Consider the following 15,793-nt stretch of genomic DNA (forward strand, 5'->3'; position numbering starts at 1 on the left):
CCGGTGCGTCAAACTTGTAGGGCCGGTTGGTATTGCGCGCCGTCAAGTAAAGATACCGCCGCCAGGGTCGACCTGCGCAAACCTGCCCTATGGTAGCTGTGTTGCGATTTGGTGCCCCGCCAACGACACGACTTGTGGAGGTGGATGGGGAAGAGGCTAATGCTATAGGCCGCTACGCCGAGTATCACGAAGCTCGGCGTTCGTTCCGCCAATATCAACGATGCCCTCTATAGTCGTCGTGGAGCAGACCAAACAACATTCCATCTTTTGATAGTGTTATATAGCGGCCAATCGACCTAATTGCTATCTCGTATGACCTGCTGGCCCTTCAGGACACAATAAGCAATATAAGTTACCACTTAGCGTTTGTAGTGCCGGCGAAGTCATAGGCGGCTATCACTCCGAGACGATATGTTGAGCGAGACCACACGTAGAATCTTATTCGATCTATCGACACTATAGGAAACACGAGAAAAAAGCGAGATAAGCATGGAATCAGAGAGCATTACTGATAGCCCCGGGGAAACTATTGTCCGTATGTTGTGGCGTCAATACGTCCGTATATTCACCTTACTACGATACCATTCACTTAACTAAGCTTACCAGGGTGATCAATCACAATCTCGTGTTAACTAGCCCTAGCGACGTAGCTAGTTGGTAAGACACCATTAGAAGCCCTGTCTCGAGCGCAGGCTTGACCGCATGAACTTAACTCTGTACTATGTAAACCTGACTTAACGAGCATTTGATTTCCGAAATGTGGAGCGAGATGCTACCGGGAGTGAGTGAATGACGAATCATTCTTGCTTTTACCCGGCGGGTACACCTCCTCCGGGATAAATAATCCTACTATGTAGTACGATATATGCCCTATAACTAACACAAATCAGAAAAGTAGCCAAGAAGTCTAGGTATAACCAACCTAATACAAATTTCTATAATACAGAAGTATCAATACCTAGTCTCCCCCCCTAGTTTTCAATTACCTTTGCAAGCTGTCAGGGCGTTAAAAACTTAGGGGGCACTACCCCCCACGCCTCCAAAACAGCTAGTCGAAGCCCTGTAAGGCTTAGGGATTGAACATCGTAGCCTTCATCCAGTGCGATACATTCTTAACAGGGTTCAAATCTGGGCTTCGAGCCGGCCACCGTAGGACCTAGATTCCTATACTCGAAAGGATATCCCTTGTTAACTTGGCTATCAACCTAGGGATTTTAGCTATAAGTACCTTCGTATAGAAAATTATTAGGAGAATGACATAGCGTGATAATTATATAACTGGCTTGTAAAAAAAAGAAGAAAAGTAGGGTATATATCGTACTAGGATTCTTTATCCTAGAGGAGAGCAACGGTTGTAGTACCCGAAGCTACAAACGTACAGGGGTAGGCCAGGCGTGATTCTGTGGTGCTGCTGGCATTCTTACACTTACAGGATGGTAAGCGAATAGGTATTCCCGCCCTAAACAGGCCTGGGGTTTTCCGTCGATGATCTCCTTACGCTGCTCCCTACCCCGTTCCTGCCGTAGTTGATTATACAGGACAAAGGAGGCACATTACCTTACCAATACATTAGAACGAAACCATTGACTTTTGAACGCCGTAAGCGCTACAACCAGGCCCCCTATCTGGCAACCAAAACTGGCTCGATGCACCCGCGGACCTGGATAGTAAGCCGATACAGATCGTCATATCTCTATCGTGGAATAACCTCCGCGAACCAACATGCATTATCAACATCTTGACGGCGTCACCTTTTACCGTCGGCATTGCCCTTACCGGCGGACTGCTTTACCCCATGAGAGGGCCCTCGGCTTGAGCAGCTAGGGGTAAAGCAATTGTGAGAAACATGTAGGAACAATCAGACGCGTCAAGAATGAGGCTTTTTTTTGAGGAGCTTGCAGGAACATACGGATGAACCTCTCTCCCCTATGGTAGGACAATTGGAAGCCCTGTCACGCAGGATGAAAGCGGGACAAGCGATATCACAGCCTGCAGAGTTGCAGGTATACCTGGAAACATGTAGGAACAATTAGACACTCGAACAGAGCAGATATTGATGCGTGGTTCACGCAAGCAATATTCACGCAGGAGGGGCATTTTGCAAGCCAGACGGAGATGCATTGTGCAGGTGATAGTTTGGAACAGGCTGCCTCGATCATTCACGATTCTGGTGACCCGACGTCCAATCAGTGGTAGGTATTGATGCGTCTTGCTCGGTGAACATCCCTTTATAGCAGCTGTTGGTGCTCTCTTTGTGCGGGGTAGCTGGTCGGGCGAGGTTGTGAAACGATAATTTGGTGGGGGCGCTACGGTTTCTGCGGTCTTGATGGTTGCGCCGATGCAGCAGTATTAGGCAGCTCTCACCGGTTGAACTGGCCGCCGCGACCCATGCGCATGTGCATCAGGCCGCACTCGTGTGAAGGATAGCTAAGTGCACCAGGAACAGTGGGCTTCTAGGCAGCAAACTCCCCGCAAGCCAACGTGCCAAATGGTTGGCTAATATCCCCGCAAGACACATCGGTCGTCTAACCCTCCACCCTCCATTATGCCCTCTACCAATCATGCCATCACAGAGCACCTTTGCACCCGGTTTGCATTTTCCGTTTCATTAGATGGCCATCATTCCAGTTTAGGCGCCAGCGGGGAAGCCAGGACGAAATGTGAAAGTTGCTTTCATTCTCGTGCCAGGGGATGCCTATAAAGCTTATGAACATCACACATCAAGCACTCTCTCTGGTGACAAGCTTGCCACGCTTCCTGAACCACTCCCTCTCGCTCTCCTGCTGCGGACTTTGTCGTTGAGAAAATGGCAGCGTAAGGACATTCTATCTCTATTCCGATGGCTCAACGCTTACGATGATGACAGGGTAGCTTACAGCCCTGACGCCTACAACTCACTTCCAAGTCTTCGGGCCGCAAGCGGTCAGTTGAAGGAGTTGGATGGCGAATCCGTCGTTTCTGGTCCGATCCGGCAACTTTTCGTGAGCCACGGCGTCCATAAGCGGTTCGGCGTCGTCTTGCTGCACAAGCACTTGGACATCGGGCCAACCGAGCGTCTGGTTGAGTACGGGCACACCTCAATCCCGTGGGAAGTCGGCGACACTACTAGCTACGTCATCGACAAATATGAAGGCACAATCTTCCCACGGTCGTTCCGGCTGATGGAAGGAAACTTTGTCCCTTACGAATTTGGGTACTTTCACGAAAGACCGCACCCGGTGTTTTTGGGGGAAAGGGATAGCCAGTTCCTCAAGGAGTTCGGTAGTTTTCTGGCAGAACATCAGCTTGATGGGGTCCTTGGCCTCCGTGACTTGGACCAACGTGATTCGAAGCTGAACGTCGAGGTGACTGAAGGCAAGGCCAATATCATGATGCCGCGAGGCAGTGTTCCGGAGAGCGAGCTCATTCCGGCGGTTTGGATCTTCGGACTTGACGACGACGATAGGTGCCATTGCCGTGAGTACTGCTATAGAGACTCAAAGGGTAACCACACCGGCAGCGATCATGGCTGCGGTTAGGTCACTGGATGGTGATGTACCTAGACAACGCTGGGCGGTCTTTGGTCCGTTTCTACTTAGGAGCAGATTGCGATGAAACGCTTGTTACTTAGAGTTGTACGGAATTTTAGATATTCCGATTGTAGACAGGGCTCGTGGTGCTTTGCCGGACCGGATTCGGGAATGCCGAGTGGTTCTTGGGTGTTGATGTTTACACTACTATGGTAGGGAGCGAAAGTTTTTCCCCCCTAACCAGGTACCGACAGGGGTTATCCCCAAAATCCCCTTAGGCCTCCGCCAGCCAATCGGTACACGGCTAGGGGAAGAAACTTACCCATACTCCGTACTAACCAGTAGGTGCCCTCAGCGGCTTGTAGCACTAGTTAGGGTGTATATAGGTGGCCTGACCAAACCCCTTGTACTTGACCTGACTAAACCCTATGCTAAGCGAGCTTAAGCGAGCTCGCTTAAGCTGACCTGACCAATGTTCTAAAAAATAAGGAACCGTTTCGGAATCGATTCCGAGTCGGTTCTGCTGCAGGTCACATGACCCTACCTGGTTATATAGCCCTACCTAGTTATATAGCCCTATTAAATTTCTAGACCTTACCTTAGTATTTAAACCTACCTATTATTTCTAATTATATTTGAATTCCTTCTTCTTTATATTCTTTAAACTAAAACTATTAGTTACCTCTTCCTCTTTAATTTAAAGGCTATAAACTAATTTAGAACTTATTTATGATTGATTTAGTAGTTATAATAATTAAAAAATATCATTATATAAAGATATAATAAGTAAAGTATACTAGGGATTAATTTAGAATTAATTCTAATTATATTCTAAAGGAAGACTATATTTAGTATTTAAATAGTACTAGTAAAACTAAGAAGCGCTACCTTAATATATTACCCTTTAAGTAAAATAAAGTAAGTATTTAGGGAGTAGTTTAAAGGTAATTAAGGAGTAATTCTAAAGCGATTTAGGATAGCGAAATTAAGCTTACCTTAGGCAAGGTTTATTATCGCTTTAGTAATAAGCATAGTAACCTTTATTATAAGATAATAAGTAAAAAACCTTTATGAAGTATTTTATAAATAGTTACTAATTAATTTATATCTAGGATGCTTTCTCTAGTAAGTTAAACCTTAAGACTTATATTAAGAAGTATAAGATTAATAGTAACCTAGCCTATATTAAAGGTAAGCGGTAAAGTGCTAATAATATTAATAATATAAACGTAGTATATAATAAGTCTAAGGATCCCTTCTAGAGCGCTTTAGAATTAGTTCCTAAATTATTTGTAGAGTTTTATATTAAATTATATAAGATTATAGAGAAGAGTGACAAGGAAGAGTCTACCGAGCCGATATTAACTCCCTTTAAGTGCCTTGCCCTTACTAAGGATACCCCCTACTAGGACCGTCAACCTGCCCTACCTATTATTAAGCCTAAGGGCTATAACCCTTCTTATATAAGTTAAGAAATAATTAATGATCGTTTAGGAATCTGTTTATAACTAATCTTATTTATAGCTTAAGTATACTAAGATATAGAGGGTCTTTAGACTTAGTAGGTCTAAGGCTAAATATAACGGCTATGAGTATATAAAGCGTGCTAAGTATAAGTAATAAAGATTAGTTCTTAATTACTTATAGGCTAATTTTGAATTGATTAGGCCCCCTTAAGTTTTAGCCTAAGTAAGGCAAGGCTTATAATGTTTAGGAGTACTTTAGAGTGTATTAGGTTAAGGAGGTAGAGAAGGAGGCCTTGGAGGTAGGTATTAAAGAGGATGGCTAGGGTTAAGAGGGTTAAGGTAAGGGCAAGGAGATAGAGGATAGTAAAGAGGATAAGTAAGTAGTTTTAGATAGTTTTATAAATGGTTTAAAACCATTTATAAGCTATTTAAATATAATAAATTTTAATTTTTAGAAGTTTTATTTTTAATTATTATTTTACTTTTTATTTATATTAAAATATTATATATTAATAGTTTCATAGTATTATATTATATAATATAAAGATTTATGACTAAATATAATAAAAGAGATAAAAAAGATATAATAAAATAAATATAATAAACCAGATAATATATAATATATAATAAAGTAAATAAATTCAAATAGATATAATATATAAAAATATAAGTTAAAAAATATATAATATAAAAATAATAAACTTAATATAAAATAACTATAATAAAGTAAATATAATAAAAGAAATAAAAATATAATTATTATTATTATTATTAGTCTTATACTATTATACTAATAAGCATGTTAGAGCCTCTCTAGTTATATATAAAGGAAACTATACCTAATAGGCTAGATAAAAACCTCTGTCCTGCCTTTAACGCCTAATCCCAAATACTAATACACTATAAAGAAAAGGAGAAGTGGCTAAAATGGCCCTATAGAGGCCTTACCTCCCGGTCTAGCCTCCTTACAAAGCGGTATTCCAGAAGCCTCCCTAGGTCCATTAGCCACTGTAGAACCCTCCTTGCCAAACGATAATTACGGGTCCCTATACCCTGTAAAACGAGGTCTAGGTCCCTTTATAACCGTATTTCCTAGGATTCCTACGTTCGGCTCCTTGGTAGGTTTAGGCACTATATAACTAGGTGCTCGATAGTCTCCCTCCCCTAGCTACAGGCATAGTAAGGGGTACTGACCCCCGGGACTTGAACCTTAAAAAGGAAGTTATAGAGGCCGATAGCCCCTATATAGGCCTATATTAGTAGGGAGCTCTAGGCCTTCGTTAGGCCCTAGTGTCTTTATAGGCCTTCCCTTATAAAAACTAGGCACGGGGGGTCCCTATCTAACACATGCTATATCTTCCTACCTGCTTGGTCGGCCCTCTAATAGTTGCTCTAGCTAGTTACTATAGCTAGTTCCATAGCCTATAGCCTTCTCTATAGGGTCTATAAGGGGGGTTAGCCCCCTTTATAGCCCTCCTATACCTACTATCGGATTATCGACCTTGCTACCTTAAGGGCTATAGGCTTTAGCTCCTAGCCCCTTGCCCTAGCCCTTCTTTTCTAGAACCTCTGGCTTAGCCTATTATAGGCCTGTTAGATAAGAGCCTTTATAAGGGCCCGAGGAGCCCCTAGGCTAGCCCTGGTCTATAGAAATAGCTAGTCAAGCTTGGCTTCAAAGTTAGCTAGCCTCTTATTAAGATAGAGGTCAAGGGGCGGTACCTAGACTTCCGTTTCAAGGTACTAGATTAGGGTAGCCTTATAGGCCCTAGTAACTACCTAAAGGGCCCTATATTAAGCCTTCGATAGTTCCCTAGCAGGGCCTTTCGGCTTACCTCCTAGCTTAGTAGGTTTGTAGAAGTTCGAGGCCCTATAAGCTAAGACGCTATAGATACACTTAGTATGGACCTTATAGGCCTATAGGAGGCCGGGGCCTTAGGTCTTCGTAGTAAGCCTAGTAAGGGCAAACTCCTAGGTTTCTAGCTTCTTAGCTACCTTTACGTAGTAGGGGCCTTACTATAGCCTCTAGTCTAGCTAGACCCCTAGGAATCTGGCTGACTTTAATAGGGCTATAGTAATAGTACTCCCTCTAGGCTATAGAAGCTCTAGCGGTTACGACTCCTATTTCCGGCCCTTATTAAAGTAGATAAGTTTACACTTTTCTAGGGCAAAAGCTATACCCTAGGTCTTTACCTACTATAGGTAGGCCTTCTAAGCCCTCTATAGCTGACCATTATAGGCTTCCTTAGCCCTCCTAAAGGCTAGAAGGTTAGTATTATTAGTAAAGCCTATTAAACTGACTATGGGGTAAGCCTAGTAAATGGCTTGGTAAAGAGAGGCTATATAGAGGATAAATAGTATAGGGGAGAGGGGTAACCCCTAGGGGACCCTAGCCCTTACTACTATATCCTCTATTTCCTAGCCATCGAAATAAAGAATAGCTACCCTATCCTATAGCTACTCCTTAACCTAGATTACTAACCACTTTAGGAAGCTCTAGCTCTATAAAGTAGCTAGTAGCTAGGTATAGTTAATAGTGTCGAAAGCCCCTAAGATATCGAGCTATAGGAGGGAGGTAGCTGCCTTATACCTCTAAGCCTCCTAAACCTAGGCCGTAATAAGCCGAATAGCTAGTTCGGTAGACCTATATTCTTGGTTACCTATTTGTTTGGCCAGGAAAAGCCTATAGGCCTCCGCGATGGCCGTTACCTTCTAGGTAACTATAGCCTCTAGTACCTTACCTACTATTAGTAGGAGCGTTATAGGTCTATAGCTACCTAGGGTAAAGTAGGCCTATAGGGGTTTGCCAGGCTTGTAAAGGACTACTATCTTAGCCCTTTTAAACTAGGCTAGGAAATAGCCAAGCTATAGGCTCCCTAAGACTAGTTTAGCTAGTATCCGGTAGAGCGACTACCTATAGGCCTTTAATAGGCCTATAAGGAAGAGGTCCTCCCTTAAGGCTTTCTATAGGGCTGCCCTAACTAGTACTACCTTGACTTTGCCTACTATAACTTCCTAGCTTATTTCGAACTTTGGCTCCTAGTAGTCGTTTAGATCTAGGTTGTTAATATCCGATAGGTCTACTTCTGGTATAATTATAGGTAGCGAAACTAGTAACTAAGGGCCCGATTTAGACTTTATAAGGCTTATATAGCTCCTTGAATACATAAATAGCTATAACTACTAGGAGCTCTGCTAGGCCTTTCTCTATAAGATTTTCTAACCCCTTTCAAAGCGGTTTAGAATCGTTTCCTAACTAGTTATAAGTATATCCTTAAAAGTAAATCCGAGATTAGACAAAATATAAACAAGCTTATACTATTATAGTAAGGCTTTATAGAGGGTATACTAATATACTAAAGTCTAACTAGGATAAGATATGAAGCTATATAAACTATATTAGGGTCTTATACTAAGAGGCCTATTTATAAAGTAGTTATTATATTAACCTCCTTTCTTATATCTAAAGGTAAGAACCATTTTAGAATCCTTTTAAAACTATTTCTAAACTATATATTAACTAGTTTTATAGTAACTAAAAGCTTGACTATAATAAGTTTACCAATTTGAATATTATCTCATAGTATAGCTTACTAATAAGCTATACTACTCGAAATATTATAGTACGGTTTAAGCAGTCCTTTATACAAGATAGTAAGTAGTTCTAAACCGCTTTATAATTAGTTCTTAATGACTTTAGAAATACATTATAAACGCTAAGCTAAAGAACGTTAAGTTATGGAAAGGTTAAACCTCTAACCATTAACTAGCCTCCTTAAGGCTAGTAGGCCCTTACCCTTACTATCCTAAGGATCTAATATCTTTACTAGTAAGGTGGAGGAACTGTCTAACTACTTGTCTTTAGGGGTTTCGATACATTTACAAAGGTATATTACTTCTTAACCGTTTCTATATTACTTTAAAACCGCTTCCGAAACGCTTACCAATTATTTAAGAAACGATATATACAAGCTTAAGGCAATAATCAAGGACTTAGACGTATATCTATAACAAATCTAGCAAATCAAGCAGCTATACAAGGTATAGCTAGGTCTTTAATAATACTATTTCTTTCTAATCTACCTAACCTTAATATATTATAGGCAATTAAATATATTTAATAGGGTGAGATTAAACGGTTAAGGTTAAAGCTATAGCTATAAGGATAATAGGGTAAGGAAAAAGACATATAATTAGGAGTAATTTAACATTATAAGTAAAAGCGTTTCCTAATTGATTCTAAACCGTTCCCTAATATTATATACTTTTATATTTAAAAAGTTGTTTTTTTAAGAAACGAAGTTAGAGAAACTATAAAAACCCCCTTATACTAAGGCTTTTAGAAAGGGTTTAGACTAGGTTCTAGAGGCATTCTAGACCGCTTTCTAAAGCCTCCTAAACCGTCTCTAAATTAACTCTAAATCGTTCTAGAACTACTCTAGAATAACTTTGGTCTAAGGGGTTTTTGCAGTTTTCCTAACTTCTTTTCTTAAAAACCTAACTTTTTAAATATAAAAGAATATACCATTAGGGAATAGTTTAGAATTGATTTAGAACCGGTTTACCTCTATTAATTTTTCATATCTAATTTAAAGACTAACTTTATAAATATTATATATATATTATATTATTATATTATACTTAGCTTTAAGAAGTTTAAAACTTGTTTTTATTTTATTTATTAAATAAATCTAAGCTAAAGTATAATTTTGCTAGTAACCCTAACCTTAGCCCCATATCTAACGCTAGCTCTAATAAATTTTATCTTAAACTTTTAATTTTCTACTAATATTTTAGTTTAATTCATTATTTTAAATACTTTACTTTCTTTTTATTATTTTATATATATTAATTTAATTATAATATAAAAACCATTATATATTTTATCCCCGGCCGAGATAGTCTAAGCAGTTAATAAGGCTTCTAGCTACTAGGAAGCCGTTATAGCTAGGAAGCTCTTAAGCAGGGATATAGTAATGGTCTTTAAGGATAAGGCTACTAAGGATTAGTATTCGGTTAACAAGCGATAGGTGGCTATAGCCTTTAGAGAGGAGGCTAGGGAGGTCGGCAAGGCCTATATAGTCCTAGCCAAAGGAGTCCGGAAGGAAGAGCTATAGGGGGTTAGCGAACAAGACTTCAAAGGGGCCGTAGGCCTGCACTCGATCGAAACGGTCAAGTTCCGGCTACCAAAGAGCCTATAGAAAAAGTGGGCTATGGTACTCCTAGGCCTATAGGACCTCGAAGAGGCCTAGAAGGCCTATAATAAGGGCGTGGTTTAGGATGCCTAGGTGCTAGACTACGAGCCTTACTAGGATGCTCTGGAGCTAAGGTAGTACTATAAGTGTTAGAGCTTTGGCCATACCTAGCAATACTACTAGCGGCCGGCCTATTATAGCCGTTACAGCGCAAAGGCCTATAGGGAGGGGGGGAAGGCTAGGGAGGCCTAGTACCCTACCTACTTTAACTAACTCCCTTATAGGTATATAGCCTGCGGGGGCCCTTATATAGCCTAGTATAGGGGCTACCTAAAGAAAGTTAAGGCCTAGGAAAGAGCTAGGGAGGCCTACTAATATAGACCCTGAACCTTCTAACTACTAAAGCAACTATACCAGAAGGTAGCCTTTAAGTTTAGTAACTAGCCGGAAGATAATGACCATTATCAAACTAGGGCTAAGCGCCCCTATAGAAGGCCTACCCTAGCCTAATAGGCGGCTAAGAGCGCCTTATTTGACGCCCGATAGACCTATATCTCCTTTCTATAACCTAGAACCCCCTCCTTTTTATAACCGGCCGAGGGGGTAACGGTTATAAAGCTAACTACTATACCTTTAGCCTTTGCTCTAGCTACCTTAAATGTAAATTAAAATCCTTTAGTAGAATACCTAAGGTAATAAATAGGCCCTTAAGGTCCCATTAGAGGAGGCTAAATATAACTTACTAGTTATCTAGGAACTATAGATTAACTGGTTTATAGGGTTAATGTACTACTCCTAGGCTTCGAAATACTACCTAGTTTATAAGCCTAAAGGTAAGGTAGCTATTCTAGTAGCTAAGCGCTTTCTAGTTAGCTAATAAGATTATTTAGCAGAGAAGAACTAGTGTAAGGTGACCTTTCTAGCCTTAGGAGAGAGGGGGTTCGAGCTCTAGTTAGTCTATAATAATAAGGGGGAGCAGGCCCTCTTACGGGACTTGCTAACCTTACCTTGGCTAACCTATCCCTTAGTTCTTATAGGTGACTTTAACCCCTACTACCTAGTCTAGGACCTGTTTAACAGGCTTAGCCTAGGGGCTAGGGACCTCCTTAGCCTTACGGACTAGTAAGACCTTGACCTATGTACGCCCTATAGCTAGGTCACTAGGGCCCCCTAAGGAGACTAACGTAGCCGGCCTTCTATAATAGACCTATTCTAGGCCTTAGCTAGGCTAGAAGCGACCTATAGGGATATTATAGAATGTAGAAAGTCCGACTACTACCTATAGGCCCTAAACGTCTCCCTCTAGGGGACTAACGGGCCTATACCAGCTAGTAAAGGATAGGACTAGAAGAGCCTAGATAAGGAGGTTATATACGCCGAGGCGGCCTACCTCCTACTCTAGCTTAGTAGGTAGGTATCGGCCCTGGCTAGACCTATCTTCCGGGGCCCAAAGGAGCTTCTACAGGCCTTCGACAGGCTTATAGAGGCCCTTAAAGAGATAGCTACGGTCTCGGCCCTGGTAAAGAAGGCTAGTACAGGCGGCAAACGAGCTCAATAGTAGATAAAGGAGGTTTAGGAGGTCTAAAAGAGGGCTAAGGAGGTAGAGAGGGCCTATAGGGGTACCTTAAACCCCTATATATAGGAGGTACTTTGGTAGGCCCTATAGGACTAGGCTAAGACTATTACGGCCGTAAAGACTAAGAGCTAGAGAGCTATATTATGGGAGGTAACTAACCGGCCGGACCTACTATAGAGGCTAGAGAGGTAAGTAAGGCTATAAAGCTATCTACTAGTTAACCCTTTAAAGCTCCTAGCCTTTGAAGGAAAACTTATAACTTACTAATAGAAGGCTAGAGCACTAGCCGATAAGTTCTTTCCAAACCTAGAAGCAGACCTGTCGGATATCGACGACCTAGATCTAAATAACTACTAGGAGCCAAAGTTCGAAATAAGCTAGGAGGTTATAGTAGGCAAAGTCAAGGTAGTACTAGTCAGGGCAGCTCTATAGAAAGCCTTAAGGGAGGACCTCTTCCTTATAGGCCTATTAAAGGCCTATAGGTAGTCGCTTTACTAGATACTAGCTAAACTAGCCTTAGAGAGCTTATAGCTTGGCTATTTCCTAGCCTAGTTTAAAAGGGCTAAGATAGTAGTCCTTTACAAGCCTAGCAAACCCCTATAGGCCTACTTTACTCTAGGTAGCTATAGACCTATAACGCTCCTACCAATAGTAGGTAAGGTACTAGAGGCTATAGTTACCTAGAAGGTAACGGCCATCGCGGAGGCCCATAGGCTTCTCCTGGCCAAACAAATAGGTAACCAAGAATATAGGTCTACCAAACTAGCTATTCGGCTTATTACGGCCTAGGTTTAGGAGGCTTAGAGGTATAAGGCAGCTACCTCCCTCCTATAGCTCGATATCTCAGGGGCTTTCAACACTATTAACTATACCTAGCTACTAGCCACTTTATAGAGCTAGGGCTTTCTAAAGTGGTTAGTAATTTAGGTTAAGGAGTGACTATAGGATAGGGTAGCTATCCTTTATTTCGATGGCTAGGAAATAGAGGATATAGTAGTAAGGGCTAGGGTTCCCTAAGGGTTACCCCTCTCCCCTATACTATTTATCCTCTATATAGCCTCTCTTTACCAAGCCATTCACTAGGCTTACCCTATAGTCAGTTTAATAGGCTTTACCGACAATACTAACCTTCTAGCCTTTAGGAAGGCCGAGGAGGCCTATAACGGTTAGCTATAGAGGGCTTAGAAGGCCTACCTATAGTAGGTAAAGACCTAGGGTATAGCTTTTGCCCCGGAAAAGTGCGAACTTATCTACTTTAACAGGGGCCAGGAATAGTAGTCACGACCGCTAGAGCTCCTACGGCCTGGAGGGGGTACTACTACTATAGCCCCGTCAAAGTCGGCCAGATTCCTAGGGGTCTAGCTAGACTAGAGGCTATAATAGGGCCCCTACTATATAAAGGTAGCTAAGAAGCTAGAAACCTAGGAGTTCGCCCTAATTAGGCTCGCTATAAAGACCTAGGGCCCTAGCCTTCTATAGGCCTATAAGGTCCATACTAAGTATATCTATAGCGCCCTAGCTTATAGGGCCTTAAACTTCTACAAGCCTACTAAGCTAGGGGGCAAGCCGGAAGGCCCTGCTAGGGAACTATCAAAGGCCTAATATAGGGCCCTTTAAGTAGTTACCAGGGCCTATAAGGCTACCCTTATCTAGTGCCTCGAAACAGAAGCCTAGGTGCCGCCCCTTGACCTTTACCTTAACAAGAGGCTAGCCGACTTCGAAGCCAAACTTGACTAGCTACTCCTATAGACTAGGGAAGGCCTAGGGGCCTCCTAGGTCCCTATAAGGGCCCTTATCTAACAGGCCTATAATAGGTTAAGCTAGAGGTTCTAGAAGAGAAGGGCTAGGGTAAAGGGCCGGGAGCCGAAGCCTATAGCCCTAGAAGTAGCAAGGTCGACGGTCTAGTAGTAGGTTCAAGAGGGCTATAGAGAGGGTTAACCCCCCTTATAGACCTTATAAAGGAGGCTATAGGCCACGGAATTAGCTATAGTAGCTAGCTAGAGTAACTACTAGAGGGCCGACCAAGCTAGTAAGAGGATATAGTATGTATTAGACAAGGACCCCTTATACCTAGGTTTTATAGGGGAAGGCCTATAAAGGTACTAGGGCCTAACGAAGGCCTAGAGCTCCCTGCTAGTATAGTCCTATATAGGGGCCATTGGCCTTTATGACTTTCTATTTAGGGTTCAAGTCCTAGGGGTTAGTACCCCCTACTATGCCTATAGCTAGGGGAGGGAAACTATAGAGCACCTAATTATATAGTGCCTAAACCTACCAAGAAGCCGAATATAGGAATCCTAGGAAATATGGTCCTAAAGAAACCTAGACCTTATTCTATAGGGTATAGGGGCCTATGACTATCGGTTAGCAAGGAGGGTTCTATAATAGCTAATAGACCTAGGGAGGCTCCTAGAATACCGCCTTATAAGGAGGCTAGACTAGGAGGGAAGGCCTTTATAAGGCTATTCTAACTACTTCTCCTTTTCTTTATAATGTATTAGTACTCTAGATTAGGCATTAGAGGTATAATTATTATAGGCCTAGGTTATACCTAGGCTAGACAATCCTAGGCTTTACCTAGGCATTAGAGCAGACCTATCTTACCTTACTTACGTAGGCTCTATGGGTCTATAGAGCGTTCGTTACTCGTCCGTAACTCGTCCGGTAGATATATGGCTAAGGCCTAGTTAGGGCCCGACCTAGAGCCTAACCAGGCCCTATCTAGGTTATATACATATATATTAGTTAAAAGGCACTCCTCTATATAACTCTTATATTTTTCCCCTTTTTCCTCCCTAAGGTAGTCAAATAAAACATTATACGCTTATCTATAGATATTATAAGGCTAGTATATTATATTTCGACTACCTTTATACTAGTAGTAACTCCTTAAGGGAGTTATTAATAATATAATTATAATAGATTTAGGAATATATAGGCCCTTAGGCTTAGTAGAATTATAGGAGCTTGTCTACTCCCTTTAAGTAGTAATAGAATAGTAGAATACTACAATCGATACCTTCCGGGCATCCTAAACCTAACCTATCCTAACCCCTAAGTCGGCTAGAGTACCCCTTGAAGCTTAACGGCCGTAACGAAAGCGTCTCCTAACTAGATAACCTTTTGACGGCAAAAAGGAACTCTTTATAGTATAGAAGAGCACGATAGAACATGTCCTTATAGCTAATGGAGATTTTATCGGCTCTAATTATAACTAATAGGTCTTTATCTAGAGAAACCTTATACACCAGGTATAGACCTAAGTTATAGCCTACTATAAATGTATAGGCCCGAAAGTTAGGTACGACCTGACTTAGTTCTTCTAATATCTCGAGAGCATCTTTTCTAACCTTTACGAGAAGACGGTAGCCTTATTAGAACTAGAATTCTTATAATAGAAAGATAATAAACCGTTTATTACCTTTATTATTAGGTTCAAGACTAAGCTATTAAAGGTAGGTAGCCTCCTTTAAGGTGACGAGCTATACCTAATTAAATTATAATAATACCTCTCTTTAAAACTTAAATATATGGTAATTAGATAAGGAATTCCTTAGAATAACTATATAATAGTAGTTAAGAAATACTATAAGATTACTATAGATCTTAAGGCTCTTTGACTTAGTAATAAGTATTAGTAAATATAAGGATAATAGGTAATATCTAAACTATAGAGAGAGAAGGATATAGATAGAAATATACTAATAACCGGAATTAACTTATTATATATTAACCTATAGAGGAAAGAACTTAATAAGGATAGGATAGGAAAATGTAAAGGTAATACCTTATAGGTAAAATAGGTTAGTCTAGAAGTATATATAGCTTAATAGGTAGCTAGAGTATATATCTAGTATAGGTAGAAAGGTTACTTTATTATTAAATATAACTTTGCCTTTACTTTAAGGCTAGTATAATAGAACTAATTAAGAACTAATATTAATGCCTTAGAGGCTAAGGATTAGAAGGAAGACGATAACCTATCTAATAAAGAAGATAAGAAGTAAGGAAAAGAGTAGCCCCCAAGTAAAGTCTTATAAAGGGGCTAGA

The 15,793-nt window shown here is 41.0% G+C and overlaps 1 protein-coding gene across 1 annotated transcript; it reads left to right on the forward strand.

Moving 5' to 3' along the window:
* Positions 1-2,765: 2,765 nt before the first annotated feature.
* Positions 2,766-3,645, forward strand: MYCTH_78828 (uncharacterized protein). The gene is made up of 2 exons (XM_003661859.1): positions 2,766-2,814; positions 2,867-3,645. The coding sequence occupies exons 1-2, from the start codon at positions 2,807-2,809 to the stop codon at positions 3,516-3,518; spliced, it is 660 nt and encodes a 219-aa protein (XP_003661907.1). The 5' UTR covers positions 2,766-2,806; the 3' UTR covers positions 3,519-3,645.
* The last annotated feature ends 12,148 nt before the right edge of the window (positions 3,646-15,793 follow it).

Source organism: Thermothelomyces thermophilus, chromosome 2 (genome assembly GCF_000226095.1).
Source record: "Thermothelomyces thermophilus ATCC 42464 chromosome 2, complete sequence".
Classification (NCBI taxonomy): Eukaryota; Fungi; Ascomycota; class Sordariomycetes; order Sordariales; family Chaetomiaceae; genus Thermothelomyces; species Thermothelomyces thermophilus.